This window comes from Haliotis rufescens, unplaced genomic scaffold, assembly GCF_023055435.1.
Source record: "Haliotis rufescens isolate VD_foot unplaced genomic scaffold, xgHalRufe1.0.p SCAF_8, whole genome shotgun sequence".
NCBI lineage: Eukaryota > Metazoa > Mollusca > Gastropoda > Lepetellida > Haliotidae > Haliotis > Haliotis rufescens.
Window position 1 is genome coordinate 46,026,604 of NW_025964372.1, and position 13,422 is coordinate 46,040,025.

General features: G+C 40.7%; 1 protein-coding gene across 1 annotated transcript; it reads right to left on the reverse strand.

Moving 5' to 3' along the window:
* Positions 1-3,032: 3,032 nt before the first annotated feature.
* LOC124143577 (beta-1,3-glucan-binding protein-like) lies at positions 3,033-13,422 on the reverse strand. Its single transcript, XM_048389579.1, has 8 exons — positions 13,271-13,422; positions 12,047-12,130; positions 10,743-10,902; positions 9,135-9,209; positions 8,529-8,589; positions 7,528-7,710; positions 3,995-4,072; positions 3,033-3,179 (listed from the first exon to the last, which is right to left on the reverse strand). Exons 1-8 carry the CDS (start codon positions 13,351-13,353, stop codon positions 3,058-3,060), a joined length of 846 nt encoding a protein of 281 aa, XP_048245536.1. The 5' UTR covers positions 13,354-13,422; the 3' UTR covers positions 3,033-3,057.

Here is a 13,422-nt window from a genome sequence, read left to right on the forward strand (position 1 = left end):
ACATTAAGCTGACACGCCGTGATATGACTGGAATACTGTTAAAAGCGGCGTTAAACCCAACTCACTCACTCATTCACTCTCAACGAAAAAACTCTCCGAAAAATGTCGGAAGTGTACATCTTAAACCTGCTAATTTACTATTTAGATAAATGTTTTATCTTTTAAGTAGATGTATTGAACTATGGACTTGAAAAAGAGGTCATCATTGAACCATATGCAATCGAACCCATTTAATTGGCTTGTACTGATATATTATCTATACTTATACATACGTATTCTGAACATATACAGAATTTCATTGTTCATTATTCAAAATGTACCCGTGAAGATCCGGGTTAGAATAGGCCTTCAGCAACCCATGCTTGTAAGAGGCGACTAACAGGAACAGGCTCACTGACATGGATGAGGCATGTCATCGTATCCCAATTGCGTAGGTCGATGCTCTTGGTGTCAATAACTGGATTGTCTTGTCATGACTCGATTATTTACAAACCACCGTCATGTAGCTGGAATAATGCTGCATGCGGCGTTTAACAACAAACCATCAAACAAAAACTATTATTGAACGCATTCCAGCGATTAGAAATTAAACTTCATATTTTCTATACATTTAGTTGAATATGGCCGAATATGTTTGCGTACGTTTGTACGCACACCACTTGGAACCTGCCATTGCTGCTTATATCTATATTTTAAGTTAGATAATTATATAACTTGCTGAAGCCATATGCATCACATTCCAGATTTCTTCCCACGTCCCGATGGTGTTATCGTGTATACAATCGGCAATCTAAAGGCAGGATAGGTTTATTGTATTGGAGAAGCGGGATGCATAACGAAACATTGAACCGGAACCTTGGAAACTGTCAGCAACATACCGACGCAACAGGTAGCCAACCATGCATGTCAGTTAATGTGCAGTGTTACCTATTCACCACGACTGCAGTCATTGTGCGTGTACAGGTGTGCAGGCCTCACCTTCCCAAGTGCATCAAATCACTTGAGCACTTTCAATAAGAACATGAAAAGATTTGCAAAATATCTGTCGACGCACAGTTGGCGGTAAACATGCTTTGCAAATACTTCAGTCTTGTTTTTACAATATCTGAGGTGCAGTTTCTCGAGAATCAATGAATGAATCAGAGTTGTGCAGGAGCATTGATTCTTTCCCCCAGATTTCACTATTATATAGGATTACTGGCTCGATTAATGTTTTGAATAATTTGCAAGTAAGAGAAGTAGGTATATCTTGGTTAAGAATGGAGACTGAAGCTTGTGGTAGGCCTTAGGGTCTTTTTCTTTAAGAATATGATCAACACTGTTTTAGAAGCTGTATGCATGTAAACCAGCGCGGGCGGGACAGTTTGTTACTGGGAGTGAAAACACTAAGCACCTATAGAGAAGAGCTCACAATAAAACGTTATGGGCCCGTGGACGGACTTGTGTTTTCAGGACGTATCAGGTAGAACTTCTACGGTAGATATAAGTTGGTTACCGCTTCCTAACTAAAACATTAACTGAACTTAACGCATGTTTTACACATTTTTTTATGGGGCGACAATGCGACAACGAACCATATTTTGACCTTGAAAAATGTCACTTTGTCGCATTGTCGTCCTTTGGTAAAAAAATAAAAGATTATTCAAAGATCGACAGTAATTCGACAAATGGCCAAAATGTCGCATTGTGTTACTTTTGGCTAATTTTGACATGTTATGCTTGTTTTTGAAAGGGTGACAATGCGACAACACGACAATGTCCCTTCCAGGATTCCATAGTATTCCGTGCAACTAAAACTTATGAGTGAGTATATGGTTTTACGCCGTTTTTAGCAATATTCCAGCCATATCACGGCGGGGGACACTAGAAATGGGCTTGTCACATTGTAACCATGTCGGGAATTAAACCCGGGTCTTCGGCGTGACGAGCGGACGCCTTAACCACTAGGCTACCCGCTCGCCCCCTGAGTTATGAAAGAAGCCTAACATGCCTAACATTGAAAGATAAAGTGTAAAAATGCGTTTTGGCAGCTACTATTTTCATAGCTCTTCAAGAAGCATTATCAATAATGGGATGGGTGGTGAGTTCAACTGCATGCCGATGCCAGAGCCTAAACGTTCTGATTAACAATAATGCTCTAAACGTTCTGATTAACAATAATGCTCTGAGTCAATACAGTTTGCCAAATGAATGACAAGTATTACCTGTAGGAACATATTATTGATACACGTCCATGTTTTTCACGGACAAAGTGCTTTACATGCTCGGTAATAGCGAGGACTGGAATCTTTGTTTCCGTGTTTTGTACAGGTGAACAATTGACTTGTCCTCGCAGGTGTTTGTGACGGTGACGGTGTGGGAGGATACGCTCACCTTTTCGCGAACACCCGTTGTTAAGGCCTGAACAAAATCGGGTTTTTATCCATCAGTCTGATACGACGTGATATAACTGAAATACTGTTTAAAGTAGTGTTCAACTCTCTCACGGTATTGTGCATAACTGCAACTGTCAATATTATGTGTAGTAATGTTATATAATGTGTAAAAGAAAGCATATTCAATTATCCACGCATGGTGCTTTGACTTACAGCTATGTCCTCCAGTGGTGGGAATTTGCGTATTAATTCTTGCTAAAATGTTGTCCTGTGTTCCAACTAACTTCGGTAAGAGGCGACTTACGGGATCGGGTGGTCAGACTCGCTGACTTTGTTGATGCATGTCATCGCTTTCGCTCGGTCAGATACCACAGTAAGTCGACTCGTTTCGTAAAAATAGTATCTATAACGCGAATGAGTGTAGTATTCTCTTTACAGCCACTGGTGGTGCTACGATCGAGTCCAGGAGTTCCAGCCTAGTTCGGCAAGGGTGTAAACTGGACTTTTAAAGTCAGTTAACTCCCTTGCCTCGGGAAGATGACGATAGGCGGCACTATGGGAATGGGCTCACACATGCTATCGCCACCAACACGCCTGTTGTATGAGGACAACATTATTGTCCTTCTTAACCTCCTGGTTATAAATGACCTATTTTGATTGTCAGATCGCGAACAAGTCGGACCTACCAGGACTGGTGGGCACGTGACCAGCCGTTGTTGAAGTAGTCGGGGCCGAAGTGAAGAGTGCTGCCGTAAGCGTCCACCCCGACAGAGCGACCATTCGCGTCGTAGTAGTGTCGGTTACCTGTGTGGATGAACACAAATTAAACCGCCTTGTCATTTCAGGGGCGAAGATTCCCAGTCATAATCTAAACTGTCAATATTTGTTTGAAAATATAATATGCTGTGCATTGAGACCCCTGGCCTAGGTAAACTGACAGGGAGTAATTAAGATTGTTGTTGACATTGTTCAGCATTATAACGACTGGAATGGATTATATGTATTTCGAGAGGTGCTATTGGGTTTACGTCGCGTTCAAGATAATTGCACTTAATAGCGACGTGCATGTGTGTGTGTGGCTGCTTGTAGTCCGGACTGATGCCGATTTATAGTGCTAGCTCACTGAGATACCATGCCACAGTTTAACATGAATACCCCACTCAGACACAGTAAACTGGCTCCTCGCCTTGTTTAAGCCCCTTACTGCCGAGCGCGAGACAGGGTAACAGCAAATACCATCTATTAACGTCTGTTGACATGACGCGGCCGGGGATTGAACCCCGGACCTTCCGCTCTCAGGGCGGACACCTATCCACTAGACCACGGAGGCGGAGACTGGAGGAACATCCCCGTGACAGAACATAGGAACCTACAACCCTAATAACTACCCCACCCCCACCCCCCGCCCGATTTTAACTGAACTAAAACACTGGATACAGAGATATTCAGCGTTTATAGATATATCAATACATTTGTGGTATGCAAGTCTGTGCTATGAATTCGAAGCTGATGTTTTAATTTCATTGACCAGTTTATGTCCAAGACTTAATCCAATACATGTACTTGTTTTATGTTTGGGATTTGGAAGAAAGGTTTTCATTCAGTATGGTAATATTTGCCTCTGCTCTCCATGATGTCAATCTCGCCGGACGCCGGCCAACGGCCATACTCCGTGTACGTCGGCAGCATCCATATGGCTGAAACAGATGACCATTTTATATACACATGTGTGTGTGCGGGAGTGCGTGCGCGCGTGTGCACGTGTCTGACACAGATGACCATTTTATATACAGAAGAAGAAGAAGAAGATATTTTATTAAAGTGTCACACACCTATAAATGTGTCTGACAAGATTGGCCTATGAGACACTACAATTCAATAAATGTCTGTTAAAATATAGTTTAAGATGTTGGTTTTAAAATATATAAAGGTAACAATGACAATTATCTATCACGTATGCTGAAAGGGTGTGAAATTGTTAATAAATAAGTAAGTAATGTACATAATTATATATAAGCAAGTGTCGACCTTCGTCGGTCGAACATTTGCGACACCATGGCAGCTAGGGATGTGATGTTATTGTCATAATTCAGCAGGTGGATAACCTTTTGTAATGAAGATTTTCCCAGAAACGTCGGGTCAGTCGTATATATTTTGTTAAAATGATTATACATATGTTAGACCAATATGACGGGTCCGCTGATTGGGGCGTGGTGAACAAGCTAGAACCACGTTACCGTCATCGTTTCGAAGTCGTTATGAACGCGTTAGTGTAATCCCAAACATAACATTTGTTACATCTGATAACATTTTAAAAGGCCTTGTGTATCCATAGCTTTCGACAATGGGAACTGGGCCATGTTACTTATTTCAGAGGGGTACACAACGTAACTGATCTACACTACCAGTTGTGGGACTTTTATTTTATTTGAAGCCTCGGTGGCTGAGTGGGTTAGATCGCTGACTGGATCAAATCGCTGACTTTGTGTGCTGGTGATTCTCTCCGAGAGTGTGGGTTCAATTCCCGTAATTAAACTCAACCCTAAAAAGTACTGGAATGTGTCCTTCACAAAGAAAGTGTGATCGCAAATAGAACATTTGTTACATTTGACCACTTTCTAAAAGGCAATGAGTGTTCATGATTTAAAAAAAGTTTTTATCAGTAAGTAACAAGAAAAGATTTGATACGATGCATCAACATTTACACCGTTGGAACCATGTGGAAAAAGACCGGTAGACCATTGAGGGTCTCTCTTTCATTATTGTGACATATTTCCAACACATTCTATTAATTTAGGGGTTTCGTTAAAAATAAAACTGAACAACTAACAACATAATGGTAATGTGCAATACACATACAGTAACATTCGTTTATAACGAACACGCTTATAACGAACTGAGGGATATAACGAATTGTTTTAATGTCCCGGCCATCAGCAACCACCAAAACAGGGTCGCACCCTAAACATAGTTTTCTGCAGGGAATGTAAGCGATAAGTGTGCATGTCATCGACGCGTACCTCCCCAAACGGCGATGTGAAATTTGATCATAAATGTACACATATTACTTTTACGCCGGGCTGGTGGTCTTGGTGAGGACAATGGTTTTGGGTGTACAAACGTACTTTGTGAGCAGGTAATATATTTGCTTGGAACTGACCTTGTTTGACACGTTCTGTGTCAACATTTTAATATCAGCATACATACATACGTATTATTGCTCACTTTTAGGAGGTTGGTTTAGAAGATTAACATACTGAGTTTTCAATGTAGAGCTAGCTTACCTGTAGATTTATCTCCATTCTACCATGGCTAAATATAACGCGACCTCTGTGGTGTTACAAAATATATTGAGTGAAGCGGAATGGGTTGAGTCCAGTGTTTTGTTGATCAGAACTTTAGGAATCACCGACCATAGCCTTTAAACAAAATATGGCGCTCTGTATGCTCAAGCAGTTTGTTTACACCGTGATACTTCACACGAACTTATGCTAGGCACTAAAAAGCATGTAGCACGGCAAGTTCGTAAGCTAACATGAGGTGGTCACCCTTAAAGAAAACTAAGCAAGTTCTACATCGCTCATCACCATTATGACGCCATATCGCTCATTCAACCATGAATTTGGAATTTACTCGATTCTGATTGGTTAATCAGAGGCTATTATATCACAATAAACCCCCTCTGATTGAAACACCTGATTTGACGGCCGCATCACCGCGGAAACTAATTTATCATCCACAACTGGCTCCCAAAACTGCCTGCGTGTTCGGTTCCAAACTCAGTTTAGCGCGGTTAAATCTACAGGTAACCTTGCTCTACATTGAAAACACAGTATGTTTATCTCCTAATTGTGACGCACAAGATATGACGTCACAGTTGTATATAGAAAAGCGACAAATTCCAAGTTCTCTGTTGTCCTCAAAACTTAAAATACATTCTCTTTGAAGATGTATTACCACCCATCCTTTGAATATTATATTAACAGCAACTTTGCATTTTGTAACTTATAATTGTAGATATATTTTTTTATGCCTACCGACAATGACTGAAAAAAGTACTTTTCTATGAATATTAGCTTCCGTGGTGATGCGCCGGTCAAATGGGCTGTTTCAATCAGAGAGGGTTTATTGTGATTTGACAACCTCTGATTGACCAATCAGAATCGAGTGAATTCCAAATTCATGGTAGAATATATGCTATATGTAATGAGAGTTGGTGAAGTACACCAGAGACCACTAATATTGTCTTATCACGTGACATGAATGGGTAGAAGTGACTAGTGACTACGTTTGTTCAGAATGTTTCAATGATAATGAAACAATGTGTCAATACAATGCTGTAATCATAAGGTAATTATATAATATGGAAGTAGAGACTGTTGTGACTTTATATGTAGTAGCTTTCAGTGGAAGCAAATGATTGAAGCCTTGCTAAAACGTCAAGTGCTGGCCAGAGTTTTCTACTGAAATCAGCAGCCACATGACAGACTTGATCGTCCGAGAAGTTTCAGAATGAGACAGGTCTAGAAGGCTAGCTGAACCTATATAAGAGCGACACGAGGACGATTCGAGGCCTTTTACGACCTGCCGTACTGTGCGTCTTATCTATCTGCCAGGTGCCGATTGGATACCTTTTTGAAAACACCGAAATCCCGCCAACTTTCAACACCATTCCAGATAGGGCGGAGGCAGGTGACAACTGCTGAAAATTCGTTTGTGCACCGACATAAATAAATTATGTATTGCCTTTTGTGAAACCTGAAACTGGGTATTTCAATATAATTCGTTAATTACTCATTGATCTTGTGTGGTCCTTTATTGATTTCACAGTGATCTTGTGTGGTCCTTTATTGATTTCACATTGATCTTGTGTGGTCATTTAATGATTTCACAATATAGTTCTGCACCAACTAAATTTTGAGTTAACATTGGCGTTTCACTTTGGAATTCAGTTAGTAAAATAATACTCATCAAAACTAGATCCCCCGAAAGTGGCCAGAGCGCGAATTGCCTCGGGTGTATGATGTTTTGAGCAATAGTGAACACATGAATGATATGTGTGACAGGCAAATGTTTCGCGTCCGGTTGCGATCTAGGGAAGGTTTTATTCGAACAACAGTGAGGAGTGATATATGATGTGTGAGTTACGTACCGGGCCACAACCAATCTCCCTTTGGGAGTTGAGCCGATATTTCCACCTTGCCGTATTTAAAGTTCAGACCCCTGGAGCTCCGGAGCCGGGCGGACTGAATGGGGTTGATGATGTTGGCGTTGCTGCCGGTGCGCTCACAGCCGTAGAAGGCGTTGCCGGTACAGGTGTCGTGAGGGCCTCCACCTGGAATATACAGAGTGAGTGAGGTAATACGCGGTTTTTGCATGATTCAAACCACATACCGGCTTATATAGAAAATAAGTTAACGTTCATTGACATAAACATCCTCACCGTTGTATTGTCAGTAATCACGTCCCTTTGCCACTACCACATAGGCCTGCGGGGTGGCCTAGTGGTTAAAGCGTTCGCTAATCACGCTGAAATCCCGGGTTCGATTCCCTATATGGATACAATGGGTGCAGCTACATTTCCGGTGTCTGCGGAGGTAAATTGACATACATGAACCGAGCCATACCTTACCACCACCGGGTCAGACCTGTGAAGATCCGGGGTAGAATAGTTCTTCAGCAACCCATGCTTGTCGTAAAAGGCGGCTATGCTTGTCGTAAGAGGCGACTAAAGAATCAGGTGGTCAGGCTCGCTGACTTGGTTGATGCATGTCATCGTATCCCAATTGCGTGGATCGATGCTCATGATGTCGATCACATGATTGTCTGGTCCAGACTCGATTATTTACAGACCACCGTCATTTAGCTGGAATTATGCTGAGCGCGGCGTTAAACAACAAACAAACCATTGGGTCATCATTTTAATCGTCTCTGCAACAAGTCAAGTGTGTTTGAGACCTACTCGACAAAGTGTTGTTCCGAATGATCCCTCGCACCCATATGCCCCCTGAACATATCCGAGTTGTTCTCTGGTAATCTATTCTTGACGTAAGAGGCGACTACGTGGATCGGGTGGTCAGACGCCATTGTATCCAATCATGGTTTGTCTGATCCAGACTCGATTATTTATACAAAAAATATCGCTGCCATTACCCCACAGTTCAAGTTTTCCGGATGTGAGGAAGGCCTCGCCAAACTGGTCCGCCGTCAACGTCTGCAACAGACACAACACAGTTGCAACTCACGTTAATCTCGTTTCGCCCTGCTTATACAGACGGGCAACTCTAGGTAAAGACTAGGGCGGTCGGGTAGCCTAGTGATTGAAGCGTTCGCTCGTCACGCCGAAGACCCGGGTTCGATTCCCGACATGGGTACAATGTGTGAAGCCCATTTCTGGTGTCTCCCGCCGTGATATTGCTGGAATATTGCTAAAACCGGCGTAAAACGATACTCACTCACTCACTCACTCACTCACTCACTAGGTATAGACTAAATAATATTATTGTTAATGTATGGACTGAAGAACATATTAGCGTATGGCTCCACTTTTCAGAAAAGAAACAATTGTCTTTCAGAAAAATTAAATATAGATGTGGCCGAAAATGTTCTGCCTCCAACAAAACTTCCAAACACCTTCGCATACGAGAGCCGCTGTACTAAGCTTTACGGAATGGCATAGATGTGTGCGTTGCATGTGAGAACGACAGGTATTGAATATAACAACAGTAGGGAAGGCAATCTATGTGTACGTCGACTCACGGGTTTGATGTAGAGGACGCCATCGCGGACGTAGCTGTTGGTGCGGTTGTTGGTGTAGAACTGAAACTCCCAGTTCTGAAACACGATCGTGTTAAGGATATATCAACAGTTTTCTTATGAAGCAAGTGAGCTTGGATTGACGTCACTTTGAACAGTATTTCAGTTACATTACGTCGTGTAAGGTCAAGGTCATGATGGAAAAATCTTAAAGACATTATACGTTTATGACGCTTATGGGAAATTCTCAGAAAAAATCTGAATTCCAGTTCTTCTTCAACCAGCGGGTAATAAATAATATTAATTGATAAGACAAAAGTTTAGGTATTTATAAACATTTTTTTCAACTTTGTAACAACAAAATATGCAATATGTGATTAATATTTGATGATTAATAACACAATGTACCGACAAATAATAAAAAGGTCATGTTCCCAATTTTGAGCAGAAACATCTTGTTACCCAGATCAAAATAAAGGCAATGAACATTTCCAATGCATCCGACAATTCCATCTTTAAACGGGAATCACATTTGTACTTCCTGCCGTATCAATGATGAAGGGAAGTTAAGCGTTCATTTCAAGTTCACAAGTACCCTGTGTCCCTTATGTTTCCAACAATTTTGACATATTTACCAACTTGTTGGCATTCTTGGTTACTTGTTAAGATAAGTCATAGTTAACTGTGAAAATGCCAGGCTCTTCCATTCCACAGAGAGAGTAACTTGGCTTAGATGTAAAATAACATGATACTTCCCTTTTGTTACTGTCCCTGCTGTAACATAAACTTAGTAACATCCGGGACCAGTTAAGTAACTGGAGGGTTATTGAGTAATTTAGGAATGAATTCCTTGTTAAATGTTAAAGTTTCACATACAGTTTAATTAATACAAATTAAGTTTTTCACGATGTGTGTGTAGGTTTGAGTCAAACATTTCAAATACGCTGTTCATGTCACATGATCATATTTTACTTCACTAATATAACACCAGGCACAATTTGACCAGTTATTTAAACTTTAATGTCTGGTTTGGTCGGGAATTGGTACACATTGCATGGACTCTTGGGAAAATAAGGTTCTTGTTTTCCAGATTGTCTTGGTTCTCTCAGCTGCTGAGAAGCCGAGATGCTATAGACAGAAGCATGATCAGAAACGTGGAAAGATGTACCATTTAGCTCATGTTACGACAATTATATACGTATCTCGCGAGAACTACAGCAGTAGACTTGTCACAATACCATTGTTATGAATCATAGCACAGATAAACCTTTCCATTTTAGTAACTTATTTTGTGACGTCTACTTTTCTCAAAAATTAGTTTTACCTACGGTAACAGGAGGGACTCTTTCATTTTTTGTTTTGTATTCTAAAAAAGGTTATTTATTAATGACAAACAAGTTTTGTCAATTTTGCCATAAAGAAAATCGGAAATTTTCTGAATCGGAGCCATATTTGAAATACGGTACTGTCAAACTACGGAGCAGTGGATCCTGGCACGGCTAGGGCACATAATTCTGCACTGGGCGTTGCAAGGCCTTAGACGACAGCATGGGTCGTCCGAGTAACGGTAGAGGTAGGTTAGGATATTCGACACATCAGTGTTCGACTTACCCCTCCCCCACCAGCCGTCAGCTCGTGTTCCCACACTTTGAAGTCCAGTGTGTCGAAGTTGTCGTGGAACATGAGACAGGGGTACTCAATGCACTCTGGTGTCGTTGTTGATGGTGTTGCTGTTGTGGCGCACGGCTTGTAGCAGATGGACGTCTTCATCCTGGAAGTAGTACCACCCACAGTCACGTGTGATGCATGTTGCGAGACAGTTGGGGAGACTAAGGGTATACGTCACATCGAGCAATACTGCGTAGCGATTGTTAGTTGTGCATATAATCCATAATGTGTACTGGTAGTGGTGCATATAATCCATAGTGTGTACTGGTAGTTGTGCATATAATCCATAATGTGTACATGTCATGCAATACCTACAAGGTAAATAATTCAATATATGTTACATGGATGTTACAGTATCGGTCATACAGGCTATGTAAATGTCATACAATATCTGCTTCAGGCTATGTAAATGTCATACAATATCTGCTACAGGCTATGTAAATGTCATACAGTGTCTGCTACATGATATGTAAATGTCATACAGTATCTGCTACATGCTATGTAAACGTTATACAGTGTCTGCTACAGGGTAGGTAAATTACATACAATATCTGCTACAGGCTATGTAAATGTCCCACAATATCTGCTACAGGCTATGCAAATCTCATACTATATCTGCTACAGGCTTTGTAACGGTCATACATTATCTGCTACAGGCTATGTTAATATCATACAATATCTGCTACAGGCCATGTAAATGATATACGATATCTTATACAGGCTATGATAATGTCATACAATATCTGCTACAGGCTATGTAAATATCATACAGGCTATGATAATGTCATACAATATCTGCTACAGGCTATGTAAATGTCATACAATGTTTGCTACAGGCTATGTAAATGTCATACAATGTCTGCTACAGGCTATGTAAATGTCATACAATATCTGCTATAGGGTATGTAAATGTCATACAAGTTCTGCTAGAGGCTATGTAAATGTCATACAATATCAGCTACAGATTATGTAAATGTCATACAATATCTGCTACAGGGTATGCATTTCCTTCTGAAAGAACTGTACAAGATTTATTTACATTTATTTACTTTCACAATAGTTGTCCAGAAAATACGACTTCTGTATTAATGGTATCACTGTACAAATTATTATCTCTCTAGGCTGTACAAGTTATTAATGTATAAATGGTTGTCGGGGATATTGGCGCGTTCTCGACTTTTAGTGGACACTAAAAAGTCGACAATGGTAAAATTGCGAGAATGTCCTTTTCAGCATTCCATACTTACCTGTATTTGGAGCATCTGGACCAGTTGAGCCAACCACATCCCTCGGTATATCTCTCCGATATCTGGCAGGCGTAGGGGCAGTTACTGAAGAACAGAGTGAGTGAGTGAGTGAGTGAGTGGGTGGGTGGGTGAGTGAGTGAGTGAGTGAGTGCGTGAGTGTCTCTCATGCATAAAGGAAACTTCTATTAAAAAATATATTGTATATAAATATAACGCCCAATTCTTCTATATTACCATACTTAATGTTCGATATATCTGTGTTGTGATCAGACAAATTTGTCAAGGCATATTAAATGGTAAAGGTTTATGGAAACGAGTATACATTTATACAATGTATAAATTCGTTTGTCGGGGAAACGCCTTAACTAAAATGATTAATCTTAAACATAACATTTGTTACATTTGACCACTTTCTAATGGGCATCGTGTTTGCATAAAATATTTCAGAGTTTGTTTATTTTACATAATTTCATTTTGTTTTCTTCTTTTCTTTTAAATAATACAGCTGTGACCTGTACATGATCAAATATGGTTCAGTGAATCCAGTGATTGATAACAAGAACAAAAAGCCAAGTTGTCGGGTCATGACGTCACACAGTCAGGGAGGACATACATTGTGACCATCAGATCCTAGTTTTAGTCAACTCTAACCTCAAACAAGGGGTTATGTGGACCTATTCAGTCCTGGCAATCTTCTTGGGGTTAGAGGAAGTGAGTATGGTTTTACACCGCTGTTAGCAATCTTCTAGCAATCACGGCGGGGAACGCCAGAAGTGGGCTTCACAATGGGGAATCGACATGGGATCACAAGTACATAAAATAAGTGTATAAAAATGTATTGATATTTGGACATTGACAAGCATTGCATCAGGGCTACTCAAGGGGCTGCAATAAAAGCAACGAAACACTTCCCATAAGCATCAGAAATCTGGACTGGCAGAAGTATCTGCTAAAGACAGAGTCGATTGTACGATTTTAAGAAACGCTATGAGCCAAAATATTTGTTAAAATATCATCTTGCAACAATATTTTCTTTGTAGCAGACATTTTCATAACAGTCTGAAACATAGTTATTTTTTCAAGCAAATTCCTTCTGCGACAATATATTTTTCGATACCGAAGATTAAATGGACGGTCTCCAACAAGAATGTCCAGGAAGAGGATTTCCGGATTAACGAAGACTGCAATAACGATGTTTCACTGTAGATTATTATTATAACTTACTTTGGGTTCGTGCCGTCAGACTGTGCCAAGACAGATGACGCCACACAGATGACGACGATCGCTGTCCTGACAAATCCCACCATGTCTGCTGTCCTGCTCGCTGAGACTGCCGTGCCCGCGCAAGGGGATCCAGGTACTTGTAGAGTAAACTT